This window comes from Chenopodium album, chromosome 18 (assembly GCF_948465745.1).
Source record: "Chenopodium album chromosome 18, dcCheAlbu1.1, whole genome shotgun sequence".
Classification (NCBI taxonomy): Eukaryota; Viridiplantae; Streptophyta; class Magnoliopsida; order Caryophyllales; family Amaranthaceae; genus Chenopodium; species Chenopodium album.
The window spans coordinates 15,137,818-15,156,964 of record NC_137851.1 but is presented as its reverse complement, the minus strand read 5'-3'; the positions used below and the strand labels follow the sequence as shown (position 1 = coordinate 15,156,964).

General features: G+C 33.1%; 1 protein-coding gene and 1 long non-coding RNA gene across 2 annotated transcripts; one reads left to right on the top strand and one right to left on the bottom strand.

The window, feature by feature from the left end:
* Positions 1-158: 158 nt before the first annotated feature.
* On the bottom strand, positions 159-7,718 carry LOC145593175 (protein ACCELERATED CELL DEATH 6-like). Its single transcript, XM_081649681.1, has 4 exons — positions 6,972-7,718; positions 6,237-6,313; positions 1,368-1,888; positions 159-836 (listed from the first exon to the last, which is right to left on the bottom strand). Exons 1-4 carry the CDS (start codon positions 7,697-7,699, stop codon positions 177-179), a joined length of 1,986 nt encoding a protein of 661 aa, XP_081505807.1. The 5' UTR covers positions 7,700-7,718; the 3' UTR covers positions 159-176.
* A 6,205-nt stretch (positions 7,719-13,923) lies between these two features.
* LOC145593174 (uncharacterized) lies at positions 13,924-15,781 on the top strand. Its single transcript, XR_014102562.1, has 3 exons — positions 13,924-14,270; positions 14,361-14,454; positions 14,800-15,781. It is a non-coding gene; the product is annotated as an uncharacterized LOC145593174 (long non-coding RNA).
* Positions 15,782-19,147: the final 3,366 nt, after the last annotated feature.

The window sequence follows — 19,147 nt, the reverse complement described above, 5'->3', positions numbered from 1 at the left end:
CAATTACCACGACTGAAGCTGCATGAGTTACAACACTGGTCTCTTATCATATCACAATGTATTACATTGACAAAAGATCGGTTTACAGTATATGCATACATTCTACATTTCTACTAAACAGCTATACGCCTTCAGGTTTGATGGATGAAAGCTGCTACATACATGAAACCGATGTCCTAGGCATATGTAATGGAGCTTTTTTCACACACTAGCAACAACAATAGAAAGGTACCGGAAAAGAAAAACCGCACCACAGAATTCTTAATGCTTGATGGGTTGTAGAGTGGGATAAAGAACAGAAGTACGCCGAACAAGAAGGTACATCCCATGCCTAAAACCACATAGGATAGCCAAGGTACTGTCCTCAACACGACGAATATACCCATCATGAAGGCCAAGGACATCATCACCAATGCGAAACCCAACAAGGGTAGTGCAAACTTGAGAGATACCAGGATTAGCTTAAGGTCACCTAAGTGTGCCCAAATGAGAGTAACAACACCTAGAACAGAACTGTATAATGCTGCTGTGTTGCATATTATAAATGCCTTGAACGGCCATCTGTCCGGCAAGACAGCCATGCCTATGTTCGGGTCATTGTCGGACTGGCTGTAACCTCCCGGAAGGGTGAATCCAGCTGCAAACGTAACAGTAGCCACTAGTGTGGCTACTAGCATGTGTGTGTCAACTCTTTTTCTGAAACCATCCAACTCTTTCACGCTATTTGCTTTGTTCTTTTGCTTTCTAACTCTTTGTAGTTGCTTGTAGCAGCTCTTTCTTAGTGATTGTGAGCTTCGCGGTGCATCCACATATCTCAAGGCCATCCAAGTAAGTCTCTGAAAATTCATAGAGCAATGAATTGTACATGTTACAACGGATGCAAGAAAGATAACAACATAAACAAATTAAATAAAAACACAAATATAACGTGGTTCACTAACAATTAGTTTGATTTGTCATGTCCAACATGCATGGGATGTATTATAACATAAGCTAGGCCAGGCCAAAAAATATTTGGTTGATACAAAACATAACAAGGCCCAAGGCCCAACAAATCAGACTGTTTAGAAATCACAGCCCAATATAATAGATACAAAATTACAAAGTAATTAGTTTGTTAGTTCACTTTAAAGCTCCATAATCACACCAGTTCCAGATAAAGTTAATGTTAATACCAATTATTGTAACAATTTAATTTCATATTTAGTATATGTTAAAGTTAACTCCATATATGTTAAGATCAAATGTACGCAACAATAAATCACGTACACGTGACTACCTAAATAGTAAAGAGAAACAAAGAAAGTAATGTGATCATGACTAATACGTAAGTTAGTAATATAAAAAATGGTTAATCGATAACATACCGCTTCAAACGTGGGGAATGAATCAACATGAACCTCAAAAATATCAAGAGCTGTTAACCCTTTCTTGTTCTGCAACTTAGTGTTGCATTTCTTCTCTCTTGTCAAAATATAGACCGCCCTCGGATGTAGGCCTCTAGTAGCCAAATGCAAAGGAGTATTACCATCTTCGTCTTTAAGGTTAATGAGTCTTGCCAATTCGGTCATTTTGATGAGATACGATACTAGTTTGGACTTACCATATTTAGCAGCCAAATGAAGAATACTTTGACCTTTTTTATTGAGCAAGTTTTTGGTCATGTGTAACTTCTGAATGACCTCTACATTACCACTACATGCTGCCTTGTGAATTGGAAAGGAGGCTTCTTTGTCACATTCATATGCATATTCAGGGAATTTGTTGAGCAAGTATTGAACACCTTCAATGTGATCTTTAAATGCTGCATAAGATAGTGGCGATTGACCATCATCTTCCACTAATTTTATTAGTTCTTTGTGATTGTCTAGTATCAACTTCAAAATATCTGTATAAATTCAAATTCAGGAGTTCTTATGTAAATGTAAAGCATATATATTTTGCAAATAAAAAAAAAAACTAATTAATCAAGAGTGTTTCCCTACCTTATAAAAAGTTCAAAAAAACTCTTATGAATAGTGTGATGATTTTTTTACCCCTAAAAATGTTTATTTACTCATATGCCCATTTGTGGTTAACTTTATGATTCATGTACTTGATTCTCTTCATATGCCCATTTATGTTAACTTTAACCCTATTAATGATTGTATCACAAAGGAGGGAGTATAATTAATGACTAATTCAATTGTATTTTAGAAAACATGTCGAAAAATTCATCTCTCTATTTAGTTTTTTGCCTAATTTCCGTTTAATGTTTTTTCCACTTTATACTTTGTTTTCGTGGATGAGTATACATTATTTGGACAAAAATGTTTAATTATATATGAAGATCCTTTTCAACTTAGACATGGAGTAAAGATAAATTTGTTCATTTTGTTGTTAATTTATGCTGTCGTGTGTGTTCGTAGTGGATGCTAAGCCCCGTGAAGAAGAAAAAGAAGAGAAGAGGAAGAGGAGGAGATTGTTGATCTAAATTTGATGTCATGTTAGAAGGCAAAACTGTTGAATCTGATAATAATCCTCCTCAAGGGGTTGGGTAATAGGTTGGATATAACCCACTTTGTTATAATTTCCTTTAAAAAGACTCACCGAAACTATACCCTCTGAGCTTAACTCATCACCTAATTAGATAATTTTCTTTTTGAAACTTTCTCCGTTTACTTTAAGTTGTAACATTTTAACTTTCACACTTGCCAATGCATAATTTAAATCATTTGTATTTCTGATTATAGATATGTAAAAATCTAAAGATTAGATATTTAAAATATATGTAAATCGAGATGAATTTAATTAAATCCTATTTGATTATTTTTCCCAACAAAAAAATCAATACATATAAAAGTCCATTATAAAAATGTGAATATTGTATGTAAATTTCAAATGTTACAATTAAAAGTAATGGAAGATGTATAAATGTATGTAAATCGAGATGAATTTAATTAAATCCTATTTGATTATTTTGCCCAACAAAAAAATCAATACATATAAAAGTCCATTATAAAAATGTGAATATTGTATGTAAATTTTCAAATGTTACAACTAAAAGTAATGGAAGATGTATATTATAACTCACAACAAAAGCCATGTTGCAACAATATAAAGCTTACAACTTCGTTCAAAATGAAATGACGACATTTATCTTTTCAAGAGTATGATTGTTAACGGTTTATTTTTAGTTTGCGTTCAAAAGCCTCCTCGATAAGTTTTGGGTGTCAAGACAAGCTATTACAAGTTCACCGGACTAAATTATTATATCGCGCGCAACACACGCGTAGGCTCCCCTAATAAGTGGAAAAAGTAGCTTGTGGAGTCATCATGCTTTGTTGACCAAATAATCTGTAGATAACAGAAGTATTAGGAATTAAATTTGTTGTGGTACAAGGTTAACATAGGTCAAAAGTGGCTGCGACTCTTACATAACAATCCAATCCTTATTCCTGAACATTATCATCACTATCCAACTTTAATTTCTTTTCTCTCTACTCAGGCCCTATTCCACAAAACTCCCGGTAGCATATATCTTATTATCTAATTTGGGCACATTTAAGTAATAACATACCTATATTTTTATCTGATTTGCACACATTTTAAGTAACATACCTAAATATCCTTAGGATAGATAGTGTCAAGATTTCAAATAAGAAGATATTGTGAATTGAAAGGAGTATTTTATGTGATTGAAGTTCTTAGTTGATACCAGAAAGACTACTTGTATACAAAGGGCTTGTTTGGTTGATGTAGGAAGTAAATTCCCATGGGAATTTCTAATTCATGGGAAATTACTTCCTTTCTTAAAATTTCTAGGAATTACGTAAATATGTTTGGTTGTCATGTGGGAATTTGTAAATCATGAGAATTGTGAATTTACTTCCTTTCTTAAAATTTCTAGGAATTACGTAAATATGTTTGGTTGTCATGTGGGAATTTGTAAATCATGAGAATTGTGAATGACTAAGGGAGGGGTGGGTAAGTAACTTCCCATGTTTTATGGAAAGTGAAAATTCCCATAAAATGTGACTTTCCCTACTTTTGTTTTTTAATTTCAACCAAACAACATACCCAGAAGGAAATTCATGGAAATTTTGACTGCCTGTGAAAACTAGACAATTGGTCTTAGGTGCATCCTCATGCACCTAAGATAGGTGCAACAAGTGAAGGCCCAAAACGCGCGGCCCAAATTAATAACCCAGACAACATATCCGCGACCCGCCAAAATCAACACTACACTCTACAAAATGAACATTTAGTACAAAAATCTGAACATGAAAAAAAAAATGAACATGTAATAATAAAAAATGAACACGTAAAAAAATGAACATTTAATACTTATAATGCATATATTTCATAATCATATTATTTTTTATTTTTTCAAATTTTTTATGTTCATAATTAAAGCATAATATTCATAATAATATTTTATATGTTCATATATAATTTCAAATATTCATAATGTAAATATGTGTTTTTCATGAAATAGTAATTAAATCTGTTTATGCATATGTTGTCTTTCTTAAATGTTTATGTTCATATATTTTTACGTATATGTTCATACTTTAAATGCTTATATTCACTTGAAGAAAACCAATGCTTACGTTCATATTTTGAAATGTAATATTCACTTTCTAAAATGCATAAGTTCATATTTTTTATGCCTATGTGTCACTTTCTGAAAAGATAATGTTCACATGTAAGCGAACCTATGCATATGTTCATTATTTGGATACCTTATATTCATAGAATGTTTTAAAACGTTCATAATATAAATATTTGTTGTTCATATGATAAATATTCTTAAGTATATATTACGAAGTAATGTTTATAAAATATGTTCATATTTTGAATGCATATGTTCACTCTCTAAAATGCATATGTTCATATTTTAAATGCTTATGTTTACATTCTTAAATGCATATGTTCATACATTTTTTATGCATGTGTTCACTTACAGGGACCCAATGCATATGTTCATATTTTGAATGCGTATGTTCATTTTCTAAAATACATATACTCACATTTGTAATGTATATGTTCATATTTTTAATACTTATAATGCGTATGTTTTAATTTTTATGTACTAAATGTTCATTTTTAGCATACTAAATGATCATTTATAGTTACTAAATGTTCACTTTTAAAGTACACCGTGTTCATTTTTTTCCAAAAATTATACACAAATATTAGCAACTTAATTAAAAAAATCAAAATCGTAATAAAAAAAACAAATTTAAGATGCAGCAATTCAATAATTCATCACAAATTCATCGACCATAATTTTTGCAATATCGATTACAAATTAAACCTAATACTTACAAAATCAAATGAAATTCATCACAGATTTAACAGTTGAATTAATATTCAAATAATCAAATTCATTCCAAATTAAACCATTTTCTCGAAAAAAAACCCAAATTCATCAATCTAATTGATATCCGTCATAGCAAATTCATAGAAACTAACTTGCATTGATCTCTTCGGGAATAACAATCAAATTCATCTATTCAATTCACAAAATCAATGGAAGATAAAAATAGAAAAAACAGAGGAGAGAGAAAGTTTAATCAATGGAAAATAAAAATAGAAAAAAACAGGGAAGAGAAAAAGTTTATGAAAGTGATCGAAAGTATAGAATTCAGAGAAAAATTTGATGAAAATTGTTATATAAATAAAAAGTGAAGAGAAAATTTAAAAAAAGGGGAAAAAAAACAAAAAGAAAAGAAGAACTGCAGGAAGAATAATAACTGAAAAGAAAAAGAAAGATAAAGGTGGACTGCGTTTCATACACTAAAAGTTGCGTTTAAGGAGTGTTGCACCTATTCTACGTGCACAAACATGCACCTAAGAATATGCGAAAACTAGAGGCAACCAAACAAGCCCAAATTCGATTTGTAAACCTCTATACAACAAATCAATTGTTTTTTTTTTCTTTATTCCACTCAATATTAAATTAGTCCAATCAGTTCACGACAATGGTTATTTTCTTCTCCCTCTAATATAAAATTACCTTTTCGGACAACTTTTGAATGCCCATGCCATACAAAGAAACACTACTGTAATGCCGAGAATAAAAAAAAAAAAAAAAAAAAAAAAAAATTCCCTTTAATCGATTTTTTTGTCTAACTTTTTAATTTAAAATGGGATTTTAATCTAACAAATAATCATTTTTTTTATTATAAAATGTTAGAGATATGAAATATAATCAATATCTGAAAATATATTAAAAAACGAAAGTAACAAACCTGTGTTCTTGGCTTCAATGGCAGCATGAACAACAGACTTTCCCTTGAGCAACATCGGTTCGGCAGCAGGGGCGGATCTATTAAGGTGCACAGTGAGACACGTGACTCACCAGCACACACAAAAAAAAAAAAAAAAAAAAAAAAAAAAAAAAAAAAAAAAAAATTCAAAGAGACCGCTTATTACAGATAGGCGGTCTCTTTGTTGCTTCTATTTGAATTTAGACCATTGTCTGTTTTACAAATATTAAAGAGCCCGCCTATTAAAATATCAAATAGGCGATCTCTTTGTTGCTGCTATTGCCACCACGCCATTTTTTAAAAATATTAAAGAGACCTGTTATCTAGATAACAGGTCTCTTTTTTTCAGGCATTGATAATGAATAATTTTTTGCGCTACTTTCATATTTCATTAAAGAGACCTGTTATATTAAATAACTAGTCTCTTAAGTTATTCCACTTTTTTTTTTTTTTTTTTTAATAATTCTTGTTTTAATTTATACTATATTTGTGCAACTAATTTAATATTTTCCCACAAACTAATTAAGTAAAAAAATCATAAAGTTAGTTTAATTTAATAGTTTTATAGTACTAGTATGTATTTTTTATGTCTTATTTTTGGATTGAAATCATTTTGGTAAAATATAATTTTTGGATTGTAACAAGTGATTAATTATTGATGGTGACTCATAAGTTCGAAAATCCTGAATCCGCCACTGTTCGGCAGTATCCTTTTGCTGCTCTGTATAAACGATCATCTTCTTCACAATTTCCCAACACTCGGACAAAATTGCCAAATAAAGCGGAGAAATATTTTTCTTATTCAACTTATAACATGCTTCACAAAATTCATCAACCAAAACAAAACCCATTTTTTCATCATGATTCTCTAACGCAATATGCAACGGCGTATCACCTTCATCATTCCCTTCACCCAACAACGATTTCTCAATGTTCTCTGCTTGATCATACTTATCCCACTTTATCAGTGCTTTGAGTGATTTCAACTGTGCTGCTTTCGCCGCAGTATGAAACGCAAGATCACCCATGTTGTTTGATTCCTTTATAACATCTTTGGTTTTTGGTACAAGTTCGGTGATAAACTGAGACTGACCTGATCCTGCTGCAATGTGCAGCACAGAGTTTTCGTATTCTTTACATTTCAGCTTTTCCAAGCTAACTTGTGATTTTAACATATCGTCGAGTTTTCCCTCGACGATTAGCTTGTACATGGTTGCATCAATTGGAGTGAAATCTGGTGTGACATCTTTGCGGATTGCTGACTGGCTGCTGTCGTCGCTGTTGTTACTGTCACTGTCGCTGTCGTTGCTGTCGGACTTGATGCTGTCGTCGGTGCGAGTGGGGGAGAGATTGTTGCAGTATATTGAACTCTGGGATTGAATGGTGTTATTCATGGAGGAAACTCCTTGAACTACACCAATATTATTACAATTGGGAGAACTCATTTTCAATGTTTGTTTTTTTTTTTTAAAAAAAAATATTTAATTCTATGTTTTCCCTTTTTCTAAGCTTTTAAGAGAGTGAGAATTAATTCACAGATCCAGGAACTATAAGTTACTCTTGAGTTTAAAAAAGGGGATTCCAGCTTACTTGGTTACTCCACGTAGACTTACTTCTCCCTAGTCAATTTTTATACGCCAATTATTTATTACAATACGCCAATACTTGCTTATTAGTGTTATTCCTTGTACCACCAAAATTTATAGGCCCACTTCATCAAATATGACTATATGAGGCATTCTACTTACTACTTCTACATGTCTTTCTAGGAAATGCACACATTGTCATAAAAGGAAGGCGATCAATTTCAATAATGTTTCATATTTTATGCAACAAATGAGTTTAAGTACTCTTAAACAAAATTGATTTGTGAGTGTTAAATAAAGATAATTGATTTGTGAGTGTTAAATAAAGATTATTGACTAAAATTTTCATTACGATAGTTTAGCTTGCTAATTCCATTCAGCTCATGCTTTGGTTGAAAGAATATTGAAGAAACAAATTCAGATAAAGTAAGATATGATGCCTTATAAGTTTAAATAAAATAAAATAAAATAAAATAAGAGGATATTATAGCTAATAAGTTCAGATGGAATTTTCAAATATAAGAGCTAATAAGTTCAACACAAACTTTCATATGTGGCTGACCACACCGTATGGTTAGCCACATTTTTTTTTCCTTTTTGAAAGAATGGTCGGGGTTACTTCGTCAGGGGTTACTCGGTCAGTCAAAGGTTACTCACTGGGTCAGAGGTCACTCACTCGGTCAAGGGTTACTCGATCAATTAGGAATTACTTGGTATGGGGTTACTCGGTCAGTCAGGGATACTTGTATGTTAGCTGGTAACACGGTGTGGCCAGTCACACATAAAAGTTTCTGGTCCAAATAGGATAAGATACAAATAAGATTATGGTTGATAACTTTAGATAACATAAGGGCTAATAAGTTTAGATAAAATATACTCATTGATAATATAATAATTTTGGTGTCCTGTCAAAAACAAAATAATAATTTGGGTTTTTCTATACCGTAACCTCATATTTTTCACTTTTCTACGTTATGACCTAACATATATCACTTTCCACGCTGTAACCTTAAAGTACGAAAAGTGAGTGTACGGTAACCTACGTCAGCATGCATTTATGACAACCGTTGGGGGGTTGGCATTTATTCCGTCACCTACCTTTTACTGTACACTAGAATTTCTCTCTCCTTTAAAATTCCCTCTTCTTCTCTTACTTCATTTCACTCCCCCCTATTTCATTATTTGATCAAAAACCCTAACAAGAGAATTTCTGATAAAATTTGGCTAAATTTTTGCGCGGAAAATTGGGCTTCTTGTTGCGGCATTCGTGGGGATTAATCTCAGAGTGGAGCAGAAGCTTCAACAGAGGTATGTGTTTCGTCGTCTATTCAGCCCTTTACGTACAGTTGTTCAATTTATCTGGAATTATGAATTTATACTGTTGATGGGTAGATAAAGGTTATAAATTTTGTTGATTTGTAGTGTTTATGTGGTGGTTTTTTGGAAAATTGTGTGCTTGGTTGTGGGTAATGTCGTTTAGTGGGTATTTCGATTGTGGGGGTATTTTTCTATATAATTGCGTGATTGTTTGTGGGTTTTGTTCTGACTAATTTGTGGGTGGGTATGATGACTGTAATTTCTTTGAAGTTGCTTAAATATTGATAGGTGTATTGGTAACATCTTGTAGATGGATGAAGAGAGAATTTTGAAAATCCACTATGGTGCTAATTGTGTTGATTTAACTATTGATGATGTTGATAAGTGTTTGCTAATTGATGTGATTAATGATATGTTTGAGGAATTTGGTAATAGAGGGTTTGAGTTGCCCGAGTATCCTGGGTTACATTATTGCTATAATCAGAAGGCTTTTAAATTAGTGGATGATGCTACAATGATAAAAATGTTTGGGAATATACAAAGCAAAGAGATAGATGTGTGGGTGGGTTGTTTGAGTGAGCCTAATTTTATACCGACTTTGGCTAGGACAATGAAACCCCAACAAACTGAACCTAAACCACAGGCCTCAAGTTGTGCTACTGTGGCAGATTCTGCTATTGGCCCACCTTCTTGTACTGGCCCAATTGTTGCTCTTGGCCCAATTGTTGCTCCTAGCCCATATTCTGCTTGCCAATAGCAAGCTTTCACAAGCCCATTTGAACCAAGTCCATCTAAACAACTTTCTTGTAAATCAGGTCCTTTTAAACCAGGCCCACCTAAGCCTTTCAGACAAAAATTAACCACTTGGAAAAACACAAAAGAAACAGATGCTAAACACCCTAATTGTAGTGGATCAGGCACCTTCAGAACCTATTAAGAAGAGCCCAAGGTTTACCCATTCCTTGTCACCCCAAAACTTGACCCCCTCATTCAGTCAGCCTAGGAGGTTACCTAGGATGTTAGAAGAAATATCCCCTCATTCTCCCTCTCATATCACACTAGCTGCTGATGATTTCTTTTGTACAAGTAACTCTGAATCCCAATTGTCATCTCCTGCACCCAGAAGAAGCCCAAGGCTATTGCAAGCTAACCTAAGCCCAAATCTTAAGCAGACACCATCGAGACCACCACAAAATAACCAAACTGAACCCCCATTTAAGCCTAGCAGGAAAAATAGATCTTGCAAAAGCAGAGTAGTTCTCTTTCCTCGTGGTAAGAAAATGCCTAACACCACTGCAAAGGTTAAGGGTGTTTTTGTTCCTTACAGTCAGTCATCCCAAACAGTATAAGAAGGTGGAAGTGGTAGGATACTTAGGAGAAGAGCTGGAAGTGGGGTGCGGTTTAATGATGATGATAACATACATAATGATGATGCTAGCATACATAATGACGATGACAGCAGTTCTGAGACTGATGGTGAGTACATTCCTGAGGAAGAGTAAAAGATTGGGAATGAGAGTGACTGTGATGATGGTGATCAATTTGTGGAGGAGGAGAATGTGGATGAGTTACTGCAGCAGAATTATGTTGATGGAGGTTGGGAGACATTAAGGTGAAATGAGAAGTATTATGATGCTGAAGGGGGTTACATGGGAAAGTTGTACAATAAGGGTGAGGTTTATAATGATGTAGAGTTTGGGAGAATATCTTTAAGTCCATGGTAGTTGTTTGTTGACAGGGATCATTTCAAGGATGCCCTTAGAGACTATTGCATCCAAGAAGGATTTAGCTTGGTGGTTAGGAAAGCTGAACATGACAGGTACACTGCTGAATGTGCTGATAATAGATGCAGGTGGAGGATTTATGCTACTGTCCTCATTGATGGATTTACTTGGGCTATAAAGAACATTAAGCATGGCCACGCATGTGACCTGAACATGGTCAACAATCCCATGTGTAATTGCAAGTGGGTAGCTCAGAAGTTGCTGGAGGATATTAGAGCTAGCCTAGATATCAAAGGGAAAGCTCTTAATCAGTTGCTTTGGGAGAGATTTGGTATTACAATGGCCACCTTATCACTATATAAAATAAAGAGTATTACAATGGAGATAATTCAAGGAGGGCATGATGAGTCCTACCACAACCTGAATGCTTATTGTCATTTGCTTAAGGAGAGAAACCCAATGACAGTTGCATTTTGTACCTAGAAAGCCCTACACCAGTTCAAGTCAATTTTCATACGCTTTGCAGCACAGTTTGAAGGCCTTATTCAAGGTTGCAGGGGGTTAATTGGTGTTGATGGTTTCCATTTGAAAGGCAACTATGGAGGGATTTTATTATTAGCTGTGTCTTTAGATGGGAATAATGAAATATTCCCAGTTGCAGTGGCTGTAATTGTAACACCCTAGAAATTCCTTTCTTTTAAAATACCTGTTTTGCCCTATTTAGAATCTTAAATAGGAATATCTAAGATATTACCGCCACCGTGAAAACGGCTAAGGGAATTATCAAAGACACAGCGGAAGACTATCTTAAAAAAAAAAAAAAACATTCAAAACAAGTCAACTATAAGGTCAACCAAAACGAAAGTAAAGTCAAACCCAAGTCAAACGAAGTAAAATAAAATCAACCTACAACTTGTAACCATTATAGGCCCTTATTAAAAACCAAACCAAATTCAAAACCTCTTCGTTAGTCATGCATAATAATATCATAAATAATTAAAGCTGTAAACACATCATATACTTATAGGAACTAGCATGATTCGCTCTTCACTCATGCCCATTCATGAATATGCTTCATCACCTAAAAAACTTCTCTCTACTTGTTTCCACTACTCTCCATTAAAAATGGGTCATCATAGGGCCAAGATAAAGACAAAGCCAACAAACACACAAAACACATAATCAACAAAGCTGAGTATATAAGCGTAATTAACACACTAACATGCATTTATCTATCAACACACAACTTACCTTGCTGCATCTGTTTTTCAAGCATACAACATTCCACAAAACTTCTCAACTAGACAACTACATAATTTATTTAGCGTTGATTACGCATCGAACGGGTTTCCCACTCAACCTCCCCCAAATAAATTGAGGTTACTGACACGGGAGCTAACCGTGTCAGTATCAATAACCACACATAGGTGGCAGAATTCATGCGCATAATAATAATAAAAGGAATGTACAGCGTCCTGTACTCCACTAGAAGTTATGATCAAATATAAAGTCACATAACTCCCCCCATATGTTCATACTCAAGGTGTATACGTTCCAAGAGTTTTGGTGCGTAATCTCTTTCACTTTACGTTATTTACAAATTATTAAACTTGGTAATGACTCTCAAACCATAATCATTCAATCAACATTAATTATTCAAACAATCAAATATACCAATTTAATTCTTGAATAATTAGTGACCACATAATATTTAATGTTGAATCCTTTTTAATTCTACCTCGGTGCCAATGACACCTTAAACGCATAAAGCGCCATAAATCCTATCCCTCGGTACGGTGTTAAAAACACCTTAAGTGCACTAAGGCACCAACATACAATTTATTCCTCGTGTACATAGACACTTATATAGCTCATTCCTCATGCTTATAGCATCAATAAAAATTATATGAACCATAATAAAATTTCTTTTCAATATTCCAACCCAAATTAAACACTTAGTTTAATTAAACATGCTCTCTAACATGTCATAAATAAATATGTGGTTCATAAATAATATTCCAAACTATTATTTTCCATTCAATAATCCATCACAAATAAATCATGCTTCATAATCCAATTACCAATAATATCCAAATCATAATTTCCATTCCAAATCTAGCATGATACTACTTGTAATCAATTAAACACATTTAGCATGCTACTACATCAATATAATTATGCTGATTACGCGAACGTACCTCAAATAAGCTCTTAAAATAACCGAGTACTCTACAACAATTCCCGAACCAAGTCTCCTACATAAAGGGACAATAATACTAAATTAATTACCCTTGTATACACAATTTCCAGCAACTTAAACTCACTTTAAATAACTTATAATAATCTGAAAATTATTTAAAAGCCCCTAAATAACCCCCTCTTTAATGGGTAATTAAACCCTTTCATAAAAATCACAATTCCGCTACTTTAAATAAAATTCCAACAACTTTATTTTATTAAAACTCCCTTAAAAACTTAATTAAAACATACTTTTATGCCCAATTTACCAATAAAATCATTAGGTATACAAAAGCCCCAAATCAATTTGTGTAAGAACCCTAAAAATCACATCTTTAATGATTTTAAAACCCTAACTTTAATACCTTATAAAATCATAATCTAAAACAATACAAAATTTGAAATTTATACTCTTTAAACCAACAAAACATAATTATAATACTAATCAGACATACTTTGAATAATTTAAAATCAAAACCCATAAATAAAATAATCAAAATAGCTAGAATGAAAAGAGGAGAGAGAAGGGAGGAAGAAAGGTGGTGCGGCGGTGGCGGTCTGGGCGACCACCGACAGGTCGCTGGCGACAAGGCTGGCCGGACAGCAGGGGGGCTGCTTTGTTTTCACGAGAAGGGTGAAGGGGAAAGAAAAGAAAGAAGAAAAGAAAGAAGAAAAAAAAAAGAAAAGAAAAATAAAGGAAAAAAAATAAGATAAAGAAAATAAAGAGAAAAGAAAAGTAAGACTAACCTCTTGTGTGGGAAAATTTTTTTGGAATTGAAGGAGTATTTATAGAGTAGGGTAGATTTGAGATATTTAGGCCTCATAAAAGATGATAGGAGGGAGAAATAATTGGCCAAAATAAATAAAAGAATGATTGGGCTTGTTATATATATAAAACTGTAATTTGGTAGAGTGAATATTAATCAAATTAAAAACTCAATTTATTTAAATCCCATAATTAAAATAAGTTGACCCTAAAATATATATTTTATAATTAAATAAATAATATATAAAATACATTAAAAATTCGGGGTATTACAGTAGTAGATTCAGAGAACAAGACAAGCTGGTCTTGGTTTTTTCATCACTTGAAGAACACTCTCATTGGCACAGGAAGGATTGACTGGACTATAATGTCAGATAGGCAGAAGGTTTGTATTTCTCAAAGCAAATTAATAATAACTGTTGTTCATTTCAAGTATCAGATTCTCTGTTTGACTTTGATTCTTTTTGTTTGCTAGGGAATTAATCCTGCTTTGGATCAAGTATGGCCAAAGGTTCCTAGAAGATACTGTGCAAGACATTTATGCAAAAACTTCAAGGCTGATTACCCAGGTATCCTAATGCACAAATTGTTTTAGGGAGTGACTAATGCCTACTCTACCTTCAATTTCAAAAAAGCTTTGCAAAAAATTCAAAATTTTGTTGGACTTGGAGCTGTGAAGTGGTTTAAAGAGGTGGGGCCCCTTTATAGATGGACAAGATGGAAATTTGACCCCATACTATCTTCTGATGAAAATATCAACAATTTTGTTGAAAGTTTCAACAAATTATTGGTGTTGATAGGACATATCCCATCCTAACACTACTCGAAAGTATAACATGTATGTTAACACCATCAATGTATATGTTAGTCCCTTTGACTATTGAATTGACCTTTTTTTTTAAATTCCAATATAGGGGTAAGGAGGATTGCCATGGTTAGGCATGCTACAAGGCAACAACTAGCTGAGCAGTAGGTGGAGGAAGGCATATGTCCCAACATAAGAGAAAGAGTTAGGGCTTTGACTAAAGAATCCAGGATATGCCATGCATATCCTTCTGGAAGGGGAGAGTATGAATAATCTGATGGAAGAAGTATGCTCCCAGTGTCATTGAACAGCTGGTCATGTGTTTGTGGGAGGTGGCAAGTAAGTGGCATTCCATGTACGCATGGAATCGGGGCCATACTTGATGTTGGGAAAGACCCAAATGATTATGTTAGGGAATGGTACTCTGTGGCCAGGTATAAGTTGGCATACAGTGGGAATATATTGCCCATTCCATCCCCTGATCAGTGGCCTAACATGGATGTTCCCAAACTAGTCCCCCCTCCATTAAAAAAAGTGTTGGGAGACCTTCCAGAAATAGGAGAAGAGAAGAGGGAGAGAAAAGAAAAGGGAAGAGGTCTGGTATTGTTAACTGCAAGAATTGCAAATAACTTGGTCATAATGCTGCCACTTGCAAGGGTGGTTTGACTAAGAAAGAACTTTTGGAGCAGCAAGGGAAGGCACCCACCACAGCAACAAAGGGCAAGAGAATAAGGCAGAAAGCCACCCAGGATGAGATGGATTTCAACTTGATTGACCAAATGGTTGGAACCACCTCAACTCAGTCAAATACAGAGTGCTCAAGCCAACCAGTGCTGCCAACCAGGAACAAAAACAGATAGCCTTCTACTGCTGAAGGGCCTATCTCTTAGCTTGCCCCAGCTACAGCTTCTTTGCATCAGAGTATCAGCCCTAAAAGGCAAAAGATCATGAACAGGTTTGCCATGTTATGAGCCCCTTTGTTCCAACAGGTCAAGGATGATTGACCATGAGAGTGGGTTTTTTTTGGACCAATTTGAAGTAATGTTAATATTTTCAAGCTTTTTTGGGAATAAACTTGGTTGAATTTTGTATTTAAGCCCCATATATGATGTAATTATGTTTTTGGGTTGTCAAACTTATGATAGGAAATGGTGGATGATTTTTTGGGTGTACAAAACTAATGATAGATGATGGCTGTTAAAATTTTAAGCATCATGAATTACAAATTGTGTTGTTAGTATTATATGTTGTCTTTTTATGATTGCATAAGGCTACTCAGTGTTATATGTTGAATTATAAATTGCTATAACAACTTAAACAAATTGAAATATCATTGAACTAAAAAAAAGGGTTTTCCCACCAATTTCATTAACACATCAAAATTACAACAATCTTTCTATTACAATCACTTCACCCACATTTTTTAACAGCACAATTATGACTAACACAACATACATAAAAACACCAATTTTAACTACTTCCCTAATGTAGCTAATCAGTCCTGTTATGTTCTCCTTCAAAGATGCAATTTCAATTTCATCACCTCTGAATGCTTCAAGACCCCGCACATCACCTTCATCCATCCACTTGAAAAACCTGCAGTTGTTGCACTTAAAGAATGCTTTCATAGGGTTGCGAGTTGTTGTTAAAATCTTCAACTTTGCTTGTGTTGGAGGGTTGTAAAAACATCGTGGGCTCAAGAATTGCAAGGAACAGGATGAATTGGAGGGAAACGAGCAGCGAGAACTAGACATGGCTTCTTGCTACAATGGAACCTTAATTACCTACAATCGAACCTTAAAATAATTGAAAAAAAATCAGGGTATATATAAAAGGAAAAAGAAGAAGAAAGGAGGGGGCAGAGGCTTTTTTGGAGGGAAATATTCCCCCCAAAACTGATAACAGACTACCTACACGCACTCTCAATAAAGTTAACGGAAGCAACTAACGGCAGTTTAACGGCGAGGTTACCATACACTCACTTTTCGTACTTTAAAGTTACAGCGTAGAAAGTCATATATGTTGGGTCACAACGTAGAAAAGTGAAAAATATGAGGTTACTGTATAGAAAAACCCTAATAATTTTGTTGAAGGGAGTCCTTACTTAATAATAGCTTCATCTTGTTACAAGTATACACCATAGTAGTAGTTAATTCTTCAAATTAGTGAATGCATGTTTGTACTACTTACCTTCATTTTGGTACCCAAAAAGTAAATTGGAGTGCACTATTATAGTAAATTTTTTGACCTACTAGGTACAAGTTAGGACCATTTTGATTCAGAGTAGCTTCATCTTAGTACAAGTTGGTATTATAAACATTCAATTTGATTTCCTTAAAAAAAAAAAAAAAAAAAAAAAAACTAGAAAGTTTGGCTTCATTTGGTTCAAAAGTGGTGAACATATAGCCAAACCTGCAGATCCTGATTAACCTAGTTTGATACTTGTCTAACCATATTAAAACAAAAATATTTGGCAAAAGTTCTATCATCGATTAGTTAGTCACATCTACCATAAAAGTTTTAATCCCTAAAATCCAATTAAAGCAGCAGTTAAATGATTGCAAGAATGTACCTCTTTGTTGTATAAGATACTCAGATGATTCTAATGTAGTCTTATATTTGACTACCACAATTTTTTAAAATGAAAGGTAGATATTATTTATTTTTTGATTTATTTTTAATTACTAATTTTAATTAAAAATAATTTTTTTATTATTTTAAATATATTTATATGTTCTAGAAATTAGTTTGTAATATTTTCAAAATTTTGGAATAATAAAATATATATCTATCTATTGTAATATAAAAAGAGAAAGGGCATTTTGGGTGATAAATGTGTGTTTTCCCAAAATGCCCTTCTTAGTATTAAAAATTAAAAGTTAAATTTTATTTTAATAATAATAAAAAAATTGCTCTATCATAACTGCTCTTTTATTTCTTCAAAAAAAAAAAAAACAACTCTTTTTTTTTTCCTCAAAAAAAAAAAAAAATCCTTTAATTGTAATAAAAAAAACTGCTCTATGCCTTCATCATAATTCTTCCACGTTAAAAAGCAGTTAACTTTAATGCATCAACAAAATTGACAGTTACCATATAGCAAAAAAAAAAATCTCATAAGGCATATCACTGCTAACTACTACTAACATATGCATGTTTATCCTAACATTTGACGAGTTTTTTTTTTTTTTTTTTCTTAACAAATATCTTCAAAATCATCCAAAATCTATAAGACCATATTTGCTTGTAATTATAATTAAATATTAAATATTTTCCTTATAATAACTACCCTTATTCATGTTTTAAAATAAAATAAAAAAAACTTCTTAAACAGTTATTTATGCCACATAAAAAAATAACCACCGATTAAAACCGATTTTTAACAAAAACAAAACAAAGAACATATATATTACGTACAAAAACTGCTTTTTTTAGTTAAAAAAAAAAACTATTCGATCTCTTTAATCATACACAAACTAAGAGGATCACGCTACGCATATACAGTATAAGAATTGTATATTGTACACGCATGGCGTGTACCTCTTAGCTTTTAAAAATAATTAAAAAGTGATTTTTAATCAAAATTACTAATTAAACTAAATAAATAAACAAACTATCTCAACCGTCCATTTTAAAAATTTGTGGTAGTCAAGAGTCATAAGACTACATAGAATTTTCAAAGATATTCGATGTCTAATTTGTCATCGACAAGGGAAGAGAAAGAGAGCGAGGAAGTTTACAGAGACGAGGGAGAACATTAAAAGAGAAATCAGAGATAAAATTAACAAAAAAAAAATTACATAGGTTGATGGTACGTACGGAGTATAAAAAAAAATGCTGATTTATTCATTGTTTCTTTAAGATGAAAACCTACAATCTTAACCAAAGGAATACAAACAAAAGGGAAGAAAAGAGGCATGTCCTATGCATGAAAATAACGCTATTGTAGGGGAAAAATATATCTATTCTTAACTTTCATAATAAATTCAATTTCATCTGAAATAATTTAGTCCTCTTAAGTAAGAGACGACATGTGTTTTTCTATAATAAGTTGCAAATTCAAGTAGGTTACGCTTTTTATCAAAACAATTTAGTACATTAGGGCAGCCCAATATAAGCTTCTCGACTACATTAACATGTCCTCCAGTAATTGCTTTGTGAACAGGATATGTACCGTCGTTGTCTTTTATCATTACATATTCTGGAAACTGTTGAACAATGTAGCAGACTTCATCGTAACAACCTTTGTATGCTCCATATGAAAGAGGCTTCCATCCTTTCTTGTTCGCTGAGTCGATGAGCTCACGAAGGCCCTCCATGATTGCCTTGAATACAGCTAAATGTACACACGAACGTTAAATTGTTACAAATTAAATAAAGTTAAAGGTACCTATTTTAAACAACTAGCTAGGTAGTTGAAAATTCCACAACAAAGTTTGAAATCAATGAAAGACAACTGC

Excerpts from the sequence above, each read along its gene's own strand:
- LOC145593175 (XM_081649681.1), bottom strand. The coding sequence starts at position 7,699 with ATGAGTTCTCCCAATTGTAATAATATTGGTGTAGTTCAAGGAGTTTCC. Across the intron at positions 6,314-6,971 it reads ATGATCGTTTATACAGAGCA|ATCCGCCCCTGCTGCCGAAC; the intron begins GCAAAAGGATAC and ends GCACCTTAATAG. Across the intron at positions 837-1,367 it reads CATTCCCCACGTTTGAAGCG|AGACTTACTTGGATGGCCTT; the intron begins GTATGTTATCGA and ends ATGAATTTTCAG.